Source organism: Candoia aspera, chromosome 13 (genome assembly GCF_035149785.1).
Source record: "Candoia aspera isolate rCanAsp1 chromosome 13, rCanAsp1.hap2, whole genome shotgun sequence".
Classification (NCBI taxonomy): domain Eukaryota; kingdom Metazoa; phylum Chordata; class Lepidosauria; order Squamata; family Boidae; genus Candoia; species Candoia aspera.
Window position 1 is genome coordinate 10,431,748 of NC_086165.1, and position 22,412 is coordinate 10,454,159.

At 40.1% G+C, this 22,412-nt stretch overlaps 2 protein-coding genes across 6 annotated transcripts in view; one reads left to right on the forward strand and one right to left on the reverse strand.

The window, feature by feature from the left end:
- The first annotated feature begins 44 nt into the window (after positions 1-44).
- On the forward strand, positions 45-8,613 carry USP50 (ubiquitin specific peptidase 50). Of its 2 annotated transcripts, XM_063314484.1 has the most exons (7): positions 45-230; positions 1,880-2,080; positions 3,130-3,325; positions 4,391-4,597; positions 5,501-5,643; positions 7,046-7,178; positions 8,191-8,613. In XM_063314484.1, exons 2-7 carry the CDS (start codon positions 1,917-1,919, stop codon positions 8,380-8,382), a joined length of 1,035 nt encoding a protein of 344 aa, XP_063170554.1. In that variant the 5' UTR covers positions 45-230; positions 1,880-1,916; the 3' UTR covers positions 8,383-8,613. The 2 variants fall into 2 exon arrangements, with proteins under 2 accessions (XP_063170554.1, XP_063170553.1); XM_063314483.1 differs by lacking the exon at positions 45-230 and having other exon boundaries at positions 1,676-2,080.
- A 519-nt stretch (positions 8,614-9,132) lies between these two features.
- Positions 9,133-22,412, reverse strand: part of USP8 (ubiquitin specific peptidase 8) — a 28,880-nt gene continuing 15,600 nt past the window's right edge. For 3 of the 4 annotated variants that reach the window (XM_063314472.1, XM_063314474.1, XM_063314473.1), the window contains 15 exons: positions 22,293-22,344; positions 21,745-21,889; positions 20,728-20,890; positions 20,000-20,144; positions 18,708-18,928; positions 17,685-18,275; positions 17,041-17,130; positions 15,967-16,047; positions 15,091-15,350; positions 14,540-14,752; positions 13,505-13,715; positions 11,577-11,813; positions 10,622-10,764; positions 9,880-10,012; positions 9,133-9,739 (listed from right to left, as the gene is read on the reverse strand). In XM_063314472.1, coding sequence (XP_063170542.1) covers positions 9,554-9,739; positions 9,880-10,012; positions 10,622-10,764; positions 11,577-11,813; positions 13,505-13,715; positions 14,540-14,752; positions 15,091-15,350; positions 15,967-16,047; positions 17,041-17,130; positions 17,685-18,275; positions 18,708-18,928; positions 20,000-20,144; positions 20,728-20,890; positions 21,745-21,889; positions 22,293-22,344 — 2,871 coding nt within the window. In that variant the 3' untranslated portion in view covers positions 9,133-9,553. The remainder of the gene's footprint in view (positions 9,740-9,879; positions 10,013-10,621; positions 10,765-11,576; positions 11,814-13,504; positions 13,716-14,539; positions 14,753-15,090; positions 15,351-15,966; positions 16,048-17,040; positions 17,131-17,684; positions 18,276-18,707; positions 18,929-19,999; positions 20,145-20,727; positions 20,891-21,744; positions 21,890-22,292; positions 22,345-22,412) is intronic. The other variant, XM_063314475.1, reaches the window with a different exon arrangement.

The following is a 22,412-nucleotide window of genomic DNA, read 5'->3' on the forward strand; positions in this document are numbered from 1 at the left end:
TATTTTTTGTTCTGTTTTATTGATAACTGTATTTCTACTGATCAAGGAACAAGAGTGGCTTAAAGCTGTCCATGTCTTTTGCTAAAGCTCTGCTCCCCTGTAAAGCACAAAACCAAGGAAGGAAATAACTGGCTAGGAGGAGACACTATGTTTAGAGGAAGTTGCAGGAAGGAGAAAACGGTATCAACGAAGCTGTTTGGGTCCATGGAATCCACCTCTCTCTAGTCCAGGTATGCTGTGTAAGAGAAAAGTCAGCTCTCGGAAAGCAATTGACTGGAATCTTGGATTAGGGTTCCGGAATTGCTTGGTGTAGTATTTTGTTAGAAATATCCTAATGGCATTGCCTAGCAACAAGGTAGAGTATATTTATGATGCCAGAAGAATCCATATTGAAACACCAGCAAGAAGTGCAAATAGTCATAGGGACAAACCCTTATATTTTGGGGGGGCCTCCTGAATTGCGAGTAAGATGAAAGCATGTGATTGCACCAGAAGGCCAAAAAAACAAGCATCAAAATGAAGAGGAGGTGGTAAACTAGCTCCCCTGAAACTTGAGTTGAAGCATTGCTTTGTCTCCTTGCAAGCTAGCTGATGGCTTCCAGGTCAACAAATATGCCAGATGAGTTCAATATATATTATCTTCTGTGAGTTTTTGTTTTTAATTAATTCCTACCTAATGACTGGGAGATGAAGAGAAGGGTGTGGAGAAATCTTACCTTCGGTTAATTTTTGGGAGATCTGGATGTGGTGAGGGTCAACATACCTGACTTAGGAGGATTTTTGGTTGTAAATCTTACTGATGGAGCCTGAAAAACACCAATAAATGATCTTTGGGGTCATGAGCAACCAAATCTCCCTGATACATTGTACCACTTCTTTGTTAAATGAGAAGCAGGTACCTTGAGCTTAGCTAGAAAAATGATAAGAGTAGTAGCATTCCTTACATAATTAAATCAGAGTCCAGTGGTTCAGCTGGTGCAATAAACAATGGTTTAATGGCACTTTGCTTTTGATTTCTTCCTTGAAAAATCCTTTGAATGACTTGCTAGATAATATCTAGCTGACTCAACTGACTCTGTCCAATTCTGGCAAGCCTTGATTTTCTAGGGTAAATTCTCATTGTGTGGCTGTGTAAGAAGCAATGGAAGAATTAAGATGTTTGAAGTTTGAACTATGGGGTTGCTTCTATTGCATTTCACTCATTTCACTATTAATTGCTTATGAATATTGTTTTTTTGTGAAAAGATGAGTTACAAATTACATTTTGAGTATTCTTAGTCTCTCCCATTTTACCAGGTTGATAATTTTGGACAAGGATTTTCCTAAGTGCTTGATGATGTGCTGTCAAGTCAGTGTTGACTCTTAGCGACCACATAGATAGATCACTCAGATTTTGTACTAGCTTCCCGTAAATTATGAAGCTGGACTGCAAATGTTTTAACTAGTCAGTGTGGTCGGAAAATGAAAATCCAGGCAGGCAAGCTAGCATTATTAGGCAATGTCTACTGTATGGTTTGTGGATTAATACGATCCAGGAAAAGCCTGTGTTAAAGCTGTTATCAAAATGTTTGGTTGTTTTTCTGTGTGGGTGAGAACTGGAAGGTTTCTTTCCCCCCCGTAAAGGATGAAAGTCCTAGATTGTCTTGAGCAGCTTTCAACACCAACACCAACATCAACACCAACTGGTTCATTTAATTCTAATGCACTTATTCTATCAACCGAACACCTTCCTCATCCTATTACTTCAGTTCCCCATTAATCTAGGAGCCTGATTAATTTATAGGAATTGGAAGCGAAGCTCTTGTAAAGATTTTGTTCATGTTGGGACTCAAGTCAAAAACAAAACTTGTTTGACAATTGTTTGGCTTTGGAAATACAGCAAGGGTGCCTTTCCCTGGCAGACTTCGGAGGAGTCTATGGATGAAACCAGAGATGACACAAACCCACAGTACCAAGGACTTACTGGCCTGCGTAATTTAGGCAACACATGTTATATGAACGCTGTAATACAGTGCCTTTGCAGTGTATCCCCACTGGTGGAATATTTTCTCTCTGGAAAATATATAGCATCACTAGACAGGTAAGTGGATCGCTTTGCTCTGCAAAAATGTTCTTTAGGAAATTTATTATTTTGCCTCTCTATTATTATTAAGCCAAGGATGCATTTTTTCCCCCATGAAGCCATGAAGTTCCAGAGGAACGTAAGGACTGATTCATAAGTCTTGGGGCTTCTGTTTTGGTTGTTGTTGTTTTTTTAGATGACTCCGGGTGACCTACAGTATGTCCCTTTTTTGAGATTGCTGTCTTTATTAAGATGTTTTAATCATGCTCTTCGATATGAATGTGTGGACCATAAATTTTTTGTTAAGCTAGATTTGGATTGTGGTTTCTAATCTTTCTCTGAAGGGATAGAGGAAAGTAGTCCACAGGAGAGGGGGGGACTTCAGTGAGAATTTAATTATAAATCAAATAAGATACTTCTTTTGACACATGAATTTAATACAAAGAAGCGGTTTTCCTAATTGTCACATTGGTTCACAACGTATAAAAATATTTAACATAGATGTTTTGAATAGAGACAGAGGGACCCTTCTCTGTTCCAGGAATTCTGAGGTAACGCTGATTAGATGTAGTATCATGACTGAGTTAATTGTTATTTTCTGCCATTTTGAAGTTTATACAGTGTAGGAAAGAAGTCTTCTGTCAACTTACAGGATATGTGGAAATTATAATATGATCTGTAAAGAGTTTTGAAAATAGACTAAACTGGTAATGCCAGTCAATCAAGATGTATTATTATTATTATTATTTAAAAAATGCGGGAAAGAAAATATAGAAGTTGAACAAAGCTGCTTGAGCAGCTGAGATGTGGCTTGATTTCCAGGGCCTGTGAATGCATATGTGTTCCAGTGCTCTTTCATTGGATTATTTGCTTCTTCAACATGGCTATTAGCCTTTATGACAGTGTAACTGCCTCTGAAGGCCACCTGCTGGGAGACACGTGCACTTCCTTGGGCAGTTGGTCGGCCACTGTGAGAACAGACGGCTGTATTAGATGGGCCAGGCGTCCAATCCAGCGGGGCACTGGTAGTGTTCTTATGTTCTTCTGTACGTTACCTCTTCTCTAAGGGAGAATGGAGAGATTGCAACTGCCTTTGCCTATCTGATGAATGATATGTGGCTTGGGGACTTCGACTGCGTCTCTCCAGAAGTCTTTAGATTGGTCATTGGTGAGCGATACCCTACTTTCATCAAGAAAACCCAGCAGGATGCTCAGGAGTTTCTGATATATGTCTTGAATGAACTACATGAAGCTCTCAAAAAGGTGAACACTGTTCATCATTTATGAAGTTTGGTGGCACCAAATGAAGGATTATGTAACATACCAGGCTTAGAACAAGCTGTAAATCTAGCTAAAGTTTATAAATCTAGCTGTAGAATGCTGATCAGTCAAATAAGGTATAATTAACATGGGATATCTTTTGGTTCTAGTACTATAACACCAAACCATGGGTTCTTGCTACTCTGCTATTTTAACTTGTTTCTCAGCAAGTCATGTTTTGCTGTTTCATGATTCATGAGTTGAGCAGATTACAGTATGGCTACAATACAAGCCATAGTTTGCTTATAATGCAGGATTGCAAAATCCCATTCAATTTTGGCTTCCAGCCATTGTTTGAGGATATAATAAACTATAGCCTGCCCAATTTTGTACATACATGCTGAAACTTCAGGGCTTATCCATGTAATATTGTGGTTTGGAATTATATCTGAAGAACCAAACAAAGGAAAGAAAAAAAAATGATACCAATGATACAGAAAAGATATACTTAACAGCTATTTGTTGTTAGTCTAAACTTTCTACTGAAGAATATGCCATACCATATTTTGAACCTGTTCCCACCATATTTCCAAATGGAGATTTTAATCCATCTGTGTAGGAAATGAAGGAATCCCTTTTTTCTTAATCTGTAGGGTATTTAACATATTTCAAGTTGTGGGTGTCAATATATAACTATTTAGGGCATTGGGTGGTTTTTATTTTGTTCTGAAGTCAGTTTTTGACTCCTGGTGGTTTTCTAGGAAGCATTTTTTGAAGGGTTTTTCCATTGCCTTCTTCCTAGGGCTGAGACTGAGTGACTGGCCCAGAGTCACCCAGTTGGCTTGCATGCCTAATGCAGGAGTAGAACTCAGGTTTCCCCATTCCTAGTCCACTGCTTTTAACTGTGAAGTCATTGTGAAATTATAATTGTGAATCTGAAATGTATTCTTACAATTTAAAAAACAAACTTTGGGGATGAAAGCATAAAATATTTAGCTTTGAATCGGTATAGTAACAAGTAAGAAATAGTCTGAGCTTCCTGTATATGGCCCTTTTTCTCTCCTGTAGACAAGTAAGAAGAAAAATCAAGGTAGCTCCTCGACTGCTTGGGAATCCAGGAGTTGCCTTGGCGAATCCTCCATTATCACCCGACTTTTTGAAGGACATCTTAGCTATGACATTATGTGTTTGGAATGTCAAACCACTACTTACAAAAATGAGATCTTCACTGTGCTCTCTCTACCAATACCTTATGAAACGGAATGCTCACTCGAGGTACGGGCTTTTCTCTCTGGATGAAAACTGTCCCTATTCAGTTTTTAAAAAATCCCTTATGGGGTAAATTGAGTGGATTAGTGTAGTGCAGGTGTTTTTATGTTACCTTATTGTTCTTACCTTATTAATTTCTAAAATTACTCTTTTAACCTAATCCATGGAGATCACATATGTATCCTGTTCAGAGTCAATAACGATTGGAGCAGCCAGGAAGGAAGGGAGGGAGGGAGGGAGGGATAATATATCTATCCTTCTGTCTGCAATCTGATCCTAAGGAGTGATGATGTTGAGAAGAAGTAAGAGGCCTAGCCAGCCTTCCTACTTTACATATCTGCTTATGTGCGATACTTTTTTTTTTATTCCTATGGGGAAAAAATGCACCCATCAACACCTGTGTGCTACTCATGATCACTATTTAAAAACAAACATTAAATGGAGAAAGTAGCATGCTGCACTGCAAACCCCAGACTCTAGCATTGTATTTATTTGCAAGACTGGTTCTAGGCTTTGTGGGGCATTTTTAGAAAATAAAAATGGTGGGCAAGGAGAACCAGAGCTTTGTTTTAAAACGTGCTTGCTTGCCTAGAACAGCAGGTGAATCTGGGGCATTTTGTGGGGGCAACGTCAGTAGTGAAGTTACCAACGGGGGTGTTTTCTGACAGGACAAGCTCATCATGGCAGCCATGGCAGTGGACCAGAGGGGCCGCGTTATCTGGAACCATGACATGCTTGCCAAACTTCAGCTATTGTCCACTGTCTAAAACAAGAAACAAGTTGCCTATCCTTGGTGTTAAATTTTGAATGTAGTGTAACGTTTCAAAAATAATCAGTGTAGGATTTAATTGCAAGCACGTAATCACTATAATTACTTATGCCTCTTTCCCAAACTCTCTTCCTCTCCAGGAATGTCTTGATTGCTTCTTTCAGCAGGACGTGCTGACTTGGAACAACCAGATTAACTGCTCCTGCTGTGGAACAAAGACAGATGCTGCAGTGAAAGCCAGCATAGCCAAATCACCCAAGATGATCATCTTTCACTTAAAGAGGTAGGCGTATTTTCCTTCATGGCCAGACTTACATGACAGATAAGAGTAAAGCAAATGGAATAATGTAACAGGTACCATCAAGAGACAGAGGAAGGAGAGACCCTCTCAAAAAAATCAACAACGAACCATTTGATTATGTGCCATCAAATTGGTGTCGACTCTTAGCAACCACATACTTTCTGTGGGAAGATCTGTCCTCAGCCTGGTCCTCCAGGTCTTCTAATGGTGCACCTGTTGCTGCTGTAATGGAGTCTGTCCACCTTGCTGCTAGTCGTCCTCCTCTTTCCTTCCGGAACCATTTGAGAGTCATAACAGATAAAGTCTGCTTTGAGTTCAATGCTTTGTGACTGCAGGGATATGTCTGTGTATTTTTCATTGCAACAGCCATTACCACCTTCTTGATTTTTAATTTTTTTCTAGCCCAGTCTGCAGCTGTGGTTATTTCCTGATGGTCTACCATCGAAGTACTAACCAGGTCTCTGCTCAGCTTTACAAGGATAGCTGAGGTCAGCTATGTGCTGCCCCACGCTGGACACCTAACTTACAGGGCCATACTCTAAACCAGTGTTTCTCAACCTCAGCAACTTTAAGATGTGTGGATTTCCCGGAACTGAAGTCCATACATCTTAAAAAGGTTGCTGAGGTTGAGAAACACTGCTCTAAACAAATACTAAAAACAGCCAGCCAGGAAATCAATTGGCTAATTATTGCAGGCAAATTGCATTGCAGAAAAAATTACTTGAAGGGTTCTAGTTAATGATAATGGACATGGAATTAATCTGGCAGCTCAGGAAAATATGTTGTAAGAGGGGGTATCTTAAATATCCTTTCTAAGGTGACTGAGGGCAAGATGTCAGTCCACAGGAACAACCAGTATCTGCAGTATTTAGGTACAATAAACTGCTGAAGGTACTTAGATGGTTTCCTTGATTTAACTTTCATGTAGATTCTACTATATTCATTTTGAGTCTGTCTATTCAGAATCCTTTGCCTAAGTGCCACATTGGCCTGTTTGTAGTCAAAATCAGCAGTGACAGACCAAATTCATACTGCTATAGTAAATTGCTTACAAATGCTTTGAGGGGGAAGGTATATTTCTGCCATAGTATTTGACCAGAGTTAGGGAGGTCTCCACTTACCTCTTGTTATTTCTCCCACTTCCATTTCTGACAAAGGAAATGCTTCAAACTCATGTTCATAAACTCAAATGGTTTTTTCCCCAGATTTTTTTTTTGCATTCAGAAATGAAATAAATTAAAACAAAACTAGATGCTATTATGCAAATGCATGCTGCTGTCTGGTCTGTTTATTTCTGCTCTCTTCTGTTATGATTCTAAACAGTATACCAAGATGACTCAAAAACTATACTGTGCTGTTTATAAAGATCGTACTTTATTTTCAGATTTGATTGTCAAGGCAGTTACAAAAAGAAACTTAAAACTGACATCTACTATCCATTAAATAACCTGGACTTGTCTCCTTATATATATCCACTTTTTCGGAAAAATCCAAAATACAACTTATTTGCTGTAGTGGTAAGTGACAATAGATGATTCTAGTATTCTTCCAGGATAACATTTCAGGTATCTGCATGCAAGAATGTTCACTTTATTTCTGAATCACTTCATAGATGTAGATATTAAGAAAACCAAGAAGGAATCGAGTAAAATAATTTTATTCTGTTCCGTAGCTGGAAAGGATGAATGTATTATGCTGCTATGGCTTGAGGAGACAAATCGTCATGCAGGCTTTGTTAGTTGACGCAACCAAGAGGAAACCTTTCTTTCTAAGTGGTGGATGTTATAAAACAAGAGGATCTATTAACAAAGTTATTGCGCTTCCCAAACTACAGCAGTAGGGTGCAAACAGGTGAACTAGACTCTCCAAGATGTTCAGAGTTTTTTGCTCAGGACATCCCTCTATCACTGGAGAAAGATGGGTGGATGGGAGTGTAGTGAGACTGCCTAAAGCAGACTCATTATTAGAGGGGACAGCGATGTTCAAATCCATACATCATACTGGATGGCTTTACCATACCCTTTTCAACGAAGAAAAAAAGACACTCCTAAAAAGTCACTTTGAGGTTTTCTGTACTGGTCACACAGTATTTACAATTCAGTGAACAGAAGTAAAATAAGGAATAAAATCCATCTCCACCAATTTGCATTTATGATAGACAGAGTTCATATGCAATGTGACTATGAATTAAAATGAAGGATAAAACCAGTGCAAAGTTCTTGACTCATACAAAGAGCTGAATGAAGTTTGTCCTCCATGATGGTGCAAGGTATAGTTAATCTCATTAAATTGGACTCTGAATTGTGCATCGCCGCACAACTAATAACAAATGTATGTTGGAGAGTGGTTAGTCTAGGACTGGGGAGTCAGAAACAAATCTCTACTTAGTTACTGATTCCTCAAAGAACCTCCCTACAGGAATTATAGTGATTATTCAGCTAAGATATGGGACCCGTGTGCTGCCTAACTTAGTTGCTTGAATGAAGTACTCTTTCTAGGTAAACTTGTAATTTGTTGCTATTCTTGCAGAACCATTTTGGAGATCTGGACGGTGGCCATTACACTGCATTCTGCAGACACACACTCACCCAAAACTGGTACAACTTTGATGATTCCCAGATCAACGAGATCCCAGAATCTTCTGTACAAACATCTGCTGCCTATCTTCTGTTTTACAGCAGTCAAGCATTTTCTGTGCCTGTAAAAAAACAAAATGTCTAGGAGAGCCATGTAGTAGGTTCCCATGGCCCAGTCAAAATTGGTCCACGCTTTCGTTGTCATTCAAAAACAGCTGCACTTTTCTCGTGTCTCTTTGGATTGTACTGATGGAGTGACTTAGAAGCTGGTCCTTCCATGCCACCTTCTTTCAGTGAAAAGAATGCTAATCGGTGAGCCTTACACAGAATGTGGCACAACACCTGCAGTTAAATAAATTCTTCTTGGGCAGCCAGAGTTGAGTGTTCATTATTGTTGCAGAATCCACTGAGAACTAGATGCTTCCTTCTGCTGATTACATTTTTGAATGGATTATATGCTGCTGACTGAAGGTTATAACAGTTTAGGAGTCTTTCAAATACAAAATTATGTATATTATTTAATAAATTGTAACCACAGCCTCTCAAACTGTTCCTGAAGTAAAGGTTAGTTATGAAATTTATCCCTGTGTTCCAAAATCCATGCTTCTTTAAACAAAATATTCAAACAATCCTGTATTAGCTCTCATCTTATTCTACCCTTCCTGAAATAATCTTAAGAGCCAAATTTATCTAATTGCAAAGCAAGAAATATCAATCGGGCCACTGCATTTTCAAACAATCATGTAAGATTTTTTTTTTTTTAAAAAGACACCAATACAGGACACTCTTACATTAAAAATTGTGTAATGTTTCAGTCTTCCAGAGTACATTGTAAAGTGCAGAGACAGACATAGAGAAACCTAGTTCAACAAAGCAACCATCTCTCCTTTAGGAGTTCTTGTCAAAGGATTGCATTTCTTTATTATATACATGTTGGATGTGCAATTCTGCAATCAGTATGTACACATACATTCCTATCTTACCTCATTCTAAGATATTCACAGTAGAATCAAGCTTAAGGTTAGTGTGAAAAGGCCATAAATGTGGGAAAGATATGCTTTGAGTTTTAGGACATCCTGAATACTTTTCAAATGACTAAGCAAGATTTATAATTTTCAAGCGTAGCTACAAATAAGTCGGTTTGAAACATATTCAATATGAAGCAGCAGAGTTAATAATTTAATTTTCAGCAATAGCACTAAAATACATTTTGGACAAGAAACTGCTGCAGCTCTCTTTACTCAGCTTTATATTTGTCACAGCTCAGTAACAGTTGGTGCATTTATAAAACAGCTAATGTATCTTCGGTCATTCCTTTAAGTGGCTATATCTGCAGCCCGCTGTTCATAAGATGTATAAAAGAGAATATAAGCCGCTGAAGATTTCACAGAGGATGAAGAGATGTCGGAGACTTCATGATCATCAAATTTGTACCATCGCTGTTTTGCCGCATTTTTGCAATAAGCTGTGTAGTGCCCACCATCCAGCCCTCCATAATGGTTCTGTGGAGGAAAAAAATTAAATGAGGATCAAGATCTTCAGGTTCTACATGTCTAGGAATAGAAAATATTAATATATATGTACACAAGGGAGTCTGTTTATTAGCTAAGTAGCCAATAGCGTTCAAAAGGCTGTTACTTACGGATACTGCAAACAGGTTATATTTCTTCAAAGTACTCCTTGGGCCAATGACATATTGTGACAGGTCAAGGTTCTCCAAAGGGAAATCAACAGATGTTTGAAGCTTTTGCTTCCACCGTCCATCATATGAAAATCTACGCATGAGCAACAGGAAATAAGAGTTATTGGTAAATCTTTAGAAAGGAAATGGAATTATTCTAGCACCACAGTCTGATCCCACTGCATTATTATTTCCCCAGGCCCCACTAGGGCAGAAACTAGCTGCTTACACAAATAGGTAGCAGCATGGTCTGGAAAGAATATATTTACAAACGCTTTCATCTTTAAGGGGCTTCCTGGGTGGAACTGAAATCTGTGTTAGAAGCTGGGGATTCCTATTAGCAAGAATTTGGGCTTGGAATACAAGGTCATAATCTCAGATGGAGACAGGAACTTGAGAAACATGGACTGTATTTCAAGACCTAAACCTAGAGAAGGGCTCCGTGCTATGAGGCCCGTGCTTGCATGAAAAAGAAAATTCCAGGGACAAAACTGAGCTAGAGCTGCTCTTGTGTCAAGTGAGATAGTTGGCCTGCACTCCTTTTAAAATAAAATAGAGCAGCCAGCACTTTGGCATCGTTCCGGTGTCTTGGACTGTGGCCATCCAGGCTGACAGTGTTCAAAAGAGATGGGCTGCACAGGCTGCCTTAGTGTTTTAGAAAAAAACTTATCCTGCTAGGAGCCGTGGCATTCCTCAATCTTACCTTTTCAAGTGTACTAAAAGGACAGGTGGCAACTTCCATATTTCTATTTTTTTCAAGGAATCTCTTCGAGTTTTGCAATGGCTGCAATAAAATCGATTGTTATCTGTCAATTTTTCTTCTTTGGAAAATAATCTAAGGCATTCCTGGAGGAAAAACAAAAGGGTACCAGGTGAATTCAAAGTGCAGAACAGAGAATTTGGACTCCTTCATTGGTATCTTTAAAGTTTGTGTGGTGGTGGTGGTCCCAGTAACTGATAGAAGACTTAACCTTCCATGAGCAGAGAGAATGCCATTTTTAAAGTAGCTTCTAACTTTCCTGACTTTAAGATAAATGTAAAAATTCAACAGCAAACCTAGTTTTTCAGGACTAGAAATAGCAAACTCACTCATTTTTCAATCAGTTCCATCTGATGCCACTCACTGATGGCCAGTGTAACTTTTTTACTATTCAATCTGTGGATCAACTTTTCAAGGTGCTACACAGACTTTAGCCACAAAAAAAAGCACCCTGTGACTCATTTTTCTCTATTGTTAAAAAGATTCTAGCCCTTAATGCTGTGATGATATATTTGATTAGTGTATGCACACTGAAATCTCAGGAACCAGAGAACCTTAACTTTAAATGGATAACTGTATAGAGTAAAACGAAGACTATAAAACAAAGATAAGCTCAGCCACTAAAAGCTTGTTTGGCAATTGACTTCCTGGTGGTGGGAAGAGAGATGGAAGATCAGAGATGGACTTCCTACCTTTACTATTTTTGCCATGACAGACAGAACTAAATGGGCATTGGTAGGTGAGAGGAGAAATTACATTAATAAAAAAGGCAGTCTCCTGACTGGTCATTTACTTTCCCCATCCTTGGGAGAACGCAAAGAATAGTGTTCCCTGTTTTTATCTTTAAAGAGAAAAAGAACAATTTGGAATGTTAAGAATTTTCAAACTGTGCACCCACCTGCAAGGTGCATTTACTAGTGGAGGCAAGTGGCAAAGATAAATACATGAAAGCCTCAAAGGTCCGTGACTTTTTGTGACACGTAAGACACTGCACTGTAGATTTGAACTGGCCTTGGAAGAGTGCTACAATAATAGATTCATTGAGCTGTTTGTGCTTGTGCCAGGCAAGATCAGCTGCTTTTAAGTCATCCAGGTGATCATTATTTTCTTCTTTATAGCGCTTTCGGTTGTCCGCCTAGAAAATTGGAAAACGAAAACATCAATGCCCACATGAAGCACCGAAAGACATGCGTTTATGTAGAAAGCAATGACAATCATCACATGCAGCTACAGAAAGACAGAAGGAGACTGAGAATGCCACACAGATACTGGGCTCTAAAGACACATTCCACAGACTTGAATGACAAAGAACTTTTCTAATATTTTCACTTTTCTTCTTCTTGACCATAATGTGACATTTCTTGACAAATCCCAAAAAGAGTGTCAGGCATGATGCAAGGCTTAGAAGGAAGGATGATTCAGAAGTCTACTGCAAAGACTTCTCCAGCAGAACATAAATTTGCCTCTGAATCTAGAAGTATGTTCTCAAACTAGATAACAACGGGATATCCAATTGGAATCTAGGAAAGATGATGCAAGGCTGAGTAAGCAGCATTCTCTGAGTCTCCTTTAGTCTATCTGCTCTGGGAAGTCCAACTCAAAGTCTGGGAAATGAGGTTCAAATGCCTGGCCTGCATTTCATAGAATTCATAGAATGGGAACTGCAGACTGGAGATTGCATTTTACAATGCTCCCCTATGAGTAACACCTTTCAGATAGTTAAAAAATACCAGTAACAAAGAGTAAGATGTATACTAGTAACAAAGAGTAAGATGTATTATCTCTTGATGTGCTAGCTTTTAATTTTATGGGGATTAAAGAAAATTTGAAGCATTCAAAAGTGACATTCCCCACCTGCAGTCTGAAAAAAACATCAATTCTACAATCTAATCCTGATGCTAATGGACTGCCTACCTAAAATATATGGCAGCTGGATCTGACACACAAAACAACACACATCAAAGTGCATGGCCCTTTATGCAAATGTTTGCTTTTAAGGTACATCACACTGAATTGTTACATTGCCATTTAGAAAAGAAGAACAGTTTTTTTCCACCACAGTCATGATATGATCAAATGCTTATACACATCAGAGACAGCATGAATAATTTTTACTTACTCTCTAAGAGAAGCCATAGTATTTGTAAAAACAAGAATGGAAAAAAAGATTCTGAAAAAGCAGATCTAAGGGATACACAAGTTATTTTTCACAGACCAATAAAGCAATTCAAGTTCAAAAGTAAGTATAGATATTCCTGCTAGACTGTGCCCAATGCCATGATTATTATGAAACTAGATACTGAATTCACAATGACTCAAAGTACCTCTAAGTGATTATCTGAAGGCACAATACATTTCTACCCCTACAGTCCCAGGGAGGGTGTCACAAGGACTTCACAAGGAGAAGGATGCTGTCTTCAACATTCCTCACAGCTTAGCTGGCTGAAAGTAATGGGAGTTGTAGCTCAATTCTTAGGGAAGCCCTACGTAAAGCAACCTATCAACTCGCCCCATAAGTACTATTCAGCCACCAGATAATATAAAGGGTTGGTTGGAAGAATGGCATGGAGAAAACTAGGGGACAAAGTGACTGGCTGGCAGGCCTAGAGTTGGAAGATTCCACGTTTCCCGCAACCCCTAAGAACTGGGAGGAAGACTCTTATAGTCCCTTTAAAAGTTGACTTTGAAATACTGACTTTTCAAATCAGAAATGAAAATAATTAAAGGGATGAGAGAAGATTGGATATGGTGGGTAAAACAGTACCCTCTCCTTTTCTTTTTCTTAATGCTATACTTCAATTAGAAATATTAAAAATGGAAACCTACTTTATTTAAGTCTTCATGAAGGCCATCCATTAAAAACAAGAGCAGCTCTTGAGAATCTTGTTGACTGTACCCGGCAAACTGCTCGTTAATCTTCCCAATGGTGATTTTGAAGTCTTTGGGGCTGATGTACCTGTACTGCCCAGTCCAGAGAGCTTTCATTATGATGCCAAACTCCTCAGCCACTTCACCTTTGTACCCCAAGAAGTTGGATCTGCAAATTGAATGATTGACATTTCTGAAAATGAGAATTGGGGGCCAGAGGGGTCTGCAAAGAGTCACCTACACACTTATTTTTAAGATGCTTACATATCATGGAGCCTGGGAGTGGTTGTGATTCAACGACAGGTCTGCTTTGCACAGATTTAGCTTCTGGCAACATAGGTGATTTGGAGCTAGGTGACCAATGTGAGTCTACAGAAGGTAGCTTCTGATTTATATAGTTCAAATGGATAGGAATCTATTTGGTCTATACTAGACAGGGAAAAGCAGCCAAACTTCTTTACCCCAATGCCCTTTGTACAACTGGTACCAGTAGTGATCCGGTTCCAGAGGGTTAGCTGTATTAGTCTCCTGAAGCAAAAACAAAGAATCTTGTAGGATCTTAAAGACTTTACACATTTAAAATCACATCAGCTTTTCATGAATCGTAGCCCGAGACAGCCGTATCAGCCATGAGAATCCCAGGAGGATCAGGGAATGTGGAGCTCTCTCATCGGTTGCCTTCTGATAACTGGCAACCCCAACTGGAGAGCATCAACACTGCAAGATTGTCTTTTCAATGCCACTTTCCTCTAACTTCCATATGGTGATTCTGCAGCCTTAAGTTCTTTAGATATATGACATTCAGCGAAGAAAGATATAAAAAATAAGCCGGGCTGAGGGGAGTGTTCCTTTATACCTTTCTTAAGCTCTGTGACTAAAGAGCCAAAGGTGCTATGTAAAAACATTATCATGCCCCTGAGAATACACTGCAACCAGGTTAGCACTCAAATGGGGGCTCAGGAAAGCCATCTGGTAAGTGGAAAAGCCAATTACCGGTTGATATCTTCTTGATAGTAGTTCCTGTTGAAATAATCAGCCAGGTGTGGGGCATTGCACAAGCACTGGAGCACAGAATTCATATAGCAAGTGTTTCCCAAATTGCGAAGGCCGGTCAGAGCCGGTCCCATCCCGCCAAACACCGGATTCAGATGGCGTATCTGTGATGCTGAAAGCCTGGAGATTTCCGTTTTTTGATAGCATAGAGGCCTGTGGAGGGGGGGAAAAAGGTACACTCAAATGTGTTTTCCTGTTACAGAACTCCAAAAGCAGCCTTTTGATTGTTGTCAGGTGGTGCCAAGTGGGGGCGTGATCAGTTGCAAAAAAGGTAAGGAAAGATCTTTAGGGGCAAAGGTTTTTAAATGACTGATTATTCTCTGGCAAGCGCTTCTGTTTAGAAGACACCCCCACCCCACCCCAGGACTCGTTCCTACATATCCCAGGCAGGTTTGGGCAGGAATATCCTTTATTCCTTCCCATATCCCACTAATGGCAGAATAATTTTCTGTCCTGCAAAAAACCCTTCGGGAGGTTGGTACGCAACGCACTTGTTCTCGCGATTCACAGTAGGAGTGGGGATTTTCCTCTTCTCTTCCTCTTGAACAGCCTGAGTTATGTCTGGTGAAGAGTAAGAGCGCTTCAGTTTGGAGTGTTCTCTGTCCCGCAGATCAGCAGAGGAGGGCTTTGGCTTATGCATTGGTGGGGTAGTGGGTGGCGTGGCGGATGGAGTCATTTCCGGCGGATACATGTGGACTGAATTGGTGGGCGAGTGGTAGTACCGAAATGTCCCGGTGACTGGGTCTAGAAACTTCAAATGACATACACAGAAGACAGCAGCACAAAAATGAAAGGGGGAAAATTAAGCCAGATTTCTAAGACTGCTTATTTGGATTAGCAAAACGCGTACTACATTTGGCTGCCTTGAACAAAGATCTAGAAACTGCAGCTTATCCGCTAACCACAAAATTTGTCCCTGTTAGAAACAGTAGCAAAAACAACTTGGTATGACAAAGCATTGGGTATCACCCCAATGCATTGTCATCTGAACTAGCTTTCGTTTTGGGTCCCAATTCTAGCATAAACAAATAAAGGATTAAATGGGTGTCATTAGGCACCAGAAGGAAACTGTCTAGGCTTCCATTTCATCTTTAAATGCTCTTTACCGCGAGGGTTATGGTGACAAAGGCCTTATGAGCAATGATTCTTCAGTTGTGGAATATGCCACCTCAAAGAAAACAACCTAAATAGGCTGGTAATAGAATTTGGCTTACAAAGTGATGATATGAGCATGCATTTTTCTTATCAACTTCAATCATTTAAATTCTTGGGTCAAATTATAGTCGCTATCTTACTTCCCATCCTTAACCCTAATGATTCAATCACTAATAAAGGAAAATATCCAGAAGATTAGAAGTTGCACTGACCTTGGCCCAACCATGGGGCAATCCTGGGATGATCCTTCCCATCTCTTCACTCCGAGCTCTTGTTAAGGGCTCCCGTTGGGACTAAAAATAAAATCCCCCCCTAACAGATTAAACCCTGACAAAATAATACACGATGTAGTTGCTCTGATTTTTGCTGGGATGTGGAAAGTTTTCCACATACTAAAAGTTCCACCTAACAGCAGACAAAATACGTTTGAGCTATCGTCTGCTTGAGCGCTGCTTGTTTTGGAGAAAGATGGATCTCTACGTGGGAACCTTTCCTCAGCTTTTTTGACCTGGGAGTGGGCTGTGATAGGAAACAATCCCTGGAAGGTAAGGTGAGAGCATGAAATCTGCTTTACTTATGGGAATACAGAGAACTAGGAAGTTGGATTTGCCGACTAACTTGATCTGGCTTGACCTGGAGACATAGATCTTATCTCCATTGATTTCAACAATTCATTTGGAGACTTATATAAGAAATGCAAGTGACCCTTTCATGGCAGTAACCAAGGGAGCAGCAGCTCTGATCGTACCACCTAGTCTTTAGTATGCTGAACTGAATGTTAGGCCTGGATATTCAGAATTCTAAAAAGCACTGATTCGTGAGAATCAGGATCTATGGCACTTTACAGCAAATAATCTGGATGATGTTAGTGTTTCTCCACTGAGATCCAAGGGACACAGTACTTGATTTTATAGAAGTTAAACAGATCTCTACAAAGTCACCCATGTTTTAATGTTAAAATGGAAATGTAACTAAGGGTTTCATTCTTGTGTTGCGATGGCTTAGTGGAACGATCTGGAACCAGTTTCCCTCTTTTATATGACAAATTATTTCTAATTATTTCTTCATTTCACAGGTAAAATAAACATTTCATCACATGGAAGGATGGGAGTACCATGGAATGAAACAGACACTTCCACTGAACTTGCTGGCAAATGCTGGTTTTTGAAATGTAACACAATGGTTTACGTGTATTTCCTAGATGGCAACAAAGATTGAATGAGGAAGTGTTATGACATCTGCTCTACATTTCAGCAGTGATGACAAACACCTCATCGTGCATTTACTTTATGATTTTCAGATTCCTGTTCGGGATCCTCTCTAACAGCTCCTGGGATATGAGATTCTCTCTCTGGTACTCCTTTAACCCCAGCCTGCTGTAAAACATTTTGAAAGAAACACTTTAAACTGTTGTATCTTAACATATCATGGCCTAGCAGCTCATTAAAAATTTAAAAAAGCGCATAGCTGGATCAGAGAAAAGAACATTTTAGCTTGAAAATTTCAATTACCACTGTGGATAAACATACCCAAAACAATGACCTGCAGTCAAAAGTGCCAACTGGCAAATAAAAAGAGTCTCAGAGCTTCTGGCAAGTTCTAGCCTGTAACTCTTTTCAAAACTGAACATGCACAGCGTAATTCCATGTATTTTACATGAGGGGAATGCTGTTAACTCTTTCTAGCCATTGAGGGAATGGCTACTTTCCCTAAGGTCCCTTCCTTTCCAGATGGGACGTGTACACAGGGGTGGTGGGTGGGAGGGAGAGGGGTAGTTTTTCTCCTGCCCCCCATGAGCCGCCCCTGGAGCTGGCCTCATCCTGAATCGTACCCCAGCTGAGATCAGCCTCCCTCCACTGTTCCCAGCCCAGGTGGGAAAAAAGGCTGTCAGGGCCTGCTGCCACCCTCGGGTGCCAGCTGGGCTGCTCACCTTGCTCAGGCCAGAATCCCCCCTCAAAGGCCTCTGGGATTCCTCTGCAAATCTGCGCCTCTGCATTTCCGGGGTCCAGATAACTTTTTCCTTTTCGCTGGCAGTACTTTTGTCAACATCAGTTTTCCTCACTTCAAGGGTTTCATTCACAGCTGTACTTTTCTTTTTCACGTCGGCTAACTCTCTGGGAACTTCCTCCACATCTTGTTTTCTATCAACCCCTTTACTGGGCTGCTCTTCTTTCTCCTTCCTCTCTTGATCTTCTTTGTACCTCTGGAGATTTTCTCTGCCTTCCCAGTCTCCACGATCCTCCCTGGCTTTCTGTTCCACCCTTTCCTGTCTCTGGACCTCTCTCTGCTCTTCTTGCACTTCTTTTTCTTGTTCGTTTTTTTCTAACAGGGCAGCCTTTCTCAAGGGCCCCGGGCTTCTCTCTTCATCTGTCAGGTTGGGCTTTGCATCCAGCAATGGCTTAGTGGAACGATCTGGAACCAGTTTCCCATTGGAATTTGGCTGCGTATCAACCCCTGGGCTTTCAGCCTTTGCCTTGTGGTCATCCGGGACTTTTGTGGGAGGTTTTTTTGTACGGTCAACCTGGACCCAAAGAAAAAGAATTAAAGGACTGGTTTGCTTGCTACGTTTTCTCACTTCTACTTCTTAGCTTTTTAAAAAACAGTTTGGCCTGAGTTAAAAAAAAAAAAAAAGCTAAACCCAAGATATAAGCTCATTAGGATATAGAATTAAGAACTTCATACATTCAGGACCTGTTTGGCCACCATCCCCACCATCTTTTCTACCTTCCCCATGACAAATGCTACCGCTGCATGATCATTTTACCATGCCTCTAACTGACCTATGATACAGGATCATTTCCTCCCTTATTATTTTTTTAAAAACACAACAAATTCACACCCATTCAGCCTATGAGAATGATACACAAAAATTCTGTGAGAATGATACACATCAGTGCTATTATGATACAGTCTAAACAGAGGATTATTGCTTGCAAAAAAAGAGATCACTCACCTGAGGAATAATCTTCATGGCAGACACTGGCTGGCTGAGAATACCTGTAGGAGCAGCAGCAATTGTTCCACTAGGAATTAGTGATCTAAGTACCTCTGTTTTTTTCTCATGCTCATTTGCAGTATCTGGTTTTTCAATCACTTCTACAAAAGATGGTTTGACATAGACAACAGGTGGGGGAGCTGGAACTGGCTCTTCTAATGATGGATAAGTAAAGTCCACTGAAAGAAACATACAAATGGAAGATGCTAAACGTTACGAGGCATATGCTATATAATACTTATATGCAATATATAGAGCCAGTTTGGTGTACTGGTTAAGGCACCAGGCTAGAAATGTGTCCCGCCTTAGGCACAAAGCCAGCTGGGTGACCTTGGACCAGTCACTTTCTCTCAGCCCTTGGAAGGAGGCAATGGCAAACCACTTCCAAAATCTTGCTGAGAAAACTTCAGGGACTAGTCCAGGCAGTCGCCAAGAGTCAACATTGACTCAAAGGCACACACACAGAGACAAAAAAGTAAAAGAGCAATATTTATTTTCTATCCTGCCTTTATTATTTTTATAAATAACTCAAGGTGGCGAACGTACCTTATACTTCTTCCGCCTCCTATTTTCCCCACAACAACCACCCTGTGAGGTGGTTGGGCTGAGAGAGTGACTGGCCCAAGGTCACCCAGCCGGCTTTCATGCCTAAGGCGGGACTAGAACTCTGACTCCTGGTTTCTAGTCCGTTGCCTTAACCACTAGACCAAACTATACATGCTATAGATCTGTCTGCATGAACCTGTCCATCATTTAAAAGACAAGATCTACATATAGTGCTAAACCGTATTTTGGTTTAATCATCATTTGTTGCATAAGCCAAATAGGTTCACACAACGGAGAACCCTAAATTGCACCTTACAAACTTCAATAGCTAAGTTCCCACAACATACGAAACCCGATGCTGAACTACATCCCCAGCATCCCTCACTACTGGTCATGCTGTCTGGGGCTGCTAAGAACCGGATTGGCAAGGTCTGGAGGGCTACAACTTGTTCACCCAATCCAAAAACTCCAGAATTCTGGGAAATGGCTTTAACTGTTGATTAGTGATTTTGGTTGCTGGGAATCTTCTTGGATTTGTTCTTCCCAAAAAAGGAGCGCCATTTAATTCAACCAAACCACAGATGCTTAGGAATGCAACCATGTGTAGTTTAGATTGACCCCAACATAATTGTCCTTGGGATTGCAGAACTGAAAAAAAACCAACCCAAAAACCCCTAGATTAGAAAAGAGCCTCTTCTACTTACAAGAGACAGAAATGGTTTCCTTCTGGCTACGTTGGGGCAAAGTCACTTTGGCATTGGTTGTATACTGAGGATAGTAAAGCAGCCAGTTTTCGTAACCTCCATCTAAGACCAAAGGCTCATTCTGTAGCACAGCTCTACTTTCCCACTGGAAGCAAAAGCCAAAAAAGATTTGATGAGAAGCAAGACGATGTCCAAACAAAGGGCTTAACAGCAGAGCATGTGAATGTGGAAAACCTTTCCCCAGTTAAATTTCTCATGTCAAATATTTGTTGAACAAGTTCATATGAAAGTGGTGGACAATGCAAAATTACAATTATTCTGAAGTCCTTAGGGAGCAGTTTGATTAAATACTTATTCTTTAGAACAAATACATTAAAATATCAGTTCAGCCTTGCAACAATCTTGCCATAGGTTTATAAAGTGAAAGCAGCATAATAAGGCATTTTTTGCTGGATTTTTACTCATCTATTTTTTTCCCCCTGTATTAAGATAACAAAATAGGGTTTCTTCTCTAATTCATTCATACAATCTACTCAAAGGCTTGCTTACACATATGAGGATGCTAAGTGCCACGATCTTTTCATGCAATGGCCCAAGGAGATGCCACACCCAGGTTCATAAACCCTAGAAATCGATCAATCAATCTCTTAGCCTCTCCACTACATGATCATGACTGGCTTCCCACTATATCAAGGTAAGTAACCAACCATAAATTTGAACTTGCCCACCTTGAAAAGTGCATCTTTGAGGCTCCGTAAAGTTGTTCCTAACTGTAAGTCCTTTGCTGAACTGAACCAGTCAAGCAAAACAACATAATCAACTTGGCCCCTCTCTTTCCATGGCTCTTTGGAAGCATCTGGCAGTTTAGCTTCAATCCAGTTAGCGGTGACTCTGATGTTTGATGCAGTCCCGAAAGAAGAAAAGGAGAAAGCAGGCTCATTGTCCAAGGTGCAGTTTGCCAGTCATCAGAGGAAGGCAAGGAGCAATCAACTGCCCTCCAAAATGAAAAGTGGACTAAAATGGCAACCATGTTACTCATGCAGAGCAGGGTCTTATCTTCAGGTCTCACTGCACCCCTCTTCAAAACCTAGAGACAATATCAAGCTGCCCCCAGGTCCAGCTTCTTGGTGAACATGCCCAGAGCATAAAATGCATCCAGAAACATCCACCAGGCTGTGAAAACCAGTTGCCTGGTTCTTGCTCACTCCCATAGATCAGATCAGCTGACACAGCTCAAGACACTCTGCAAATGTGTGCAGAAGGAAGAGCGAAGGGGGGAAACCAAGAAGCACACAGTGCATTCTTCTTTCACTCCTTTTGATGGACGTATTGCTTAGCTGGCACCATCAACTTTCTGCTTCTAATTGTGCCCAGAACCCTATATTGAAGAGAGAGCATATCATTCCCCCTCTTTACTCCTAAGGGCCAAGGTGGCAAGACTAAACCAGAGCTCTGCATGCCATCATCTATATGAATGCAGTTCAGGCATGTCCTTGGCATTCTGAATATATGCACTGACCACTAGTTGACCATCACCACAATCGCATGGCCATTAGTTCTACAGGCTAATTAAGCATTCTTTAAAAAAGAAAACATTTAAAACTACTATTGTACTTTAAACCTTTTATTGTGGTCAAGCAAACAAATGATCCGTATTTACATTTCCTTCACTTAATGCTTGATCACTGGTAAACCATTTAGCGCTCTGCAGTCTTAGGTTTATATCAGAAAAGTTTATTCCATACCCAGCACTGATAGCTTCTTCTGGAACACAAACAGAATTTATAATGCAGGATTCCTGGTAATCCTTTAAGCACCGGGCATCCATGATCATAACCTTGATGCTTTTATCCATCATCATTGTAAACAGCTTCTCAGCTGTGACTGCTCCTTTGAGAGACAGAAGGTTATTTACCAAAACTAATCAAACAAAGCAGACATTTTCAATAGAGGTGTTTTGAAAACTGCTAGATCTAAGTTTTTGCAATGAACTGCCTCCATGAAATAAACATATACTTTTATTTATAATATGACTCAGCATTAATTTTGGTAACAGTCACTAGTTTTCCATTGGAGAAAATAACTATTAAAACTGTCTACACATTTACATAGTGATTGCCAAGGACAAATAATTAATTAAGCACTGTGAATCGAACATGAAGTTGGAACTGAAGAAGAGTTCTGACAAATTATTATACAATATTTGTTTTGCATCTCAAAGTTTCCCAGCCTGAAGTTTCAAACATCAGCAGCATGGCGTCAAACAAGGGATTGATAAGGAAATGATGCTTACCATTTTGAGAAGAATCCTTTTTGTCTGCCAAATTTTTCTTGTCTCCATTGATCTGTATTATTTCAGCATTAAAAGTAGGTTTAGTATTTAAGAAAAAAGGTTTAGCATTTAAGAATTTTT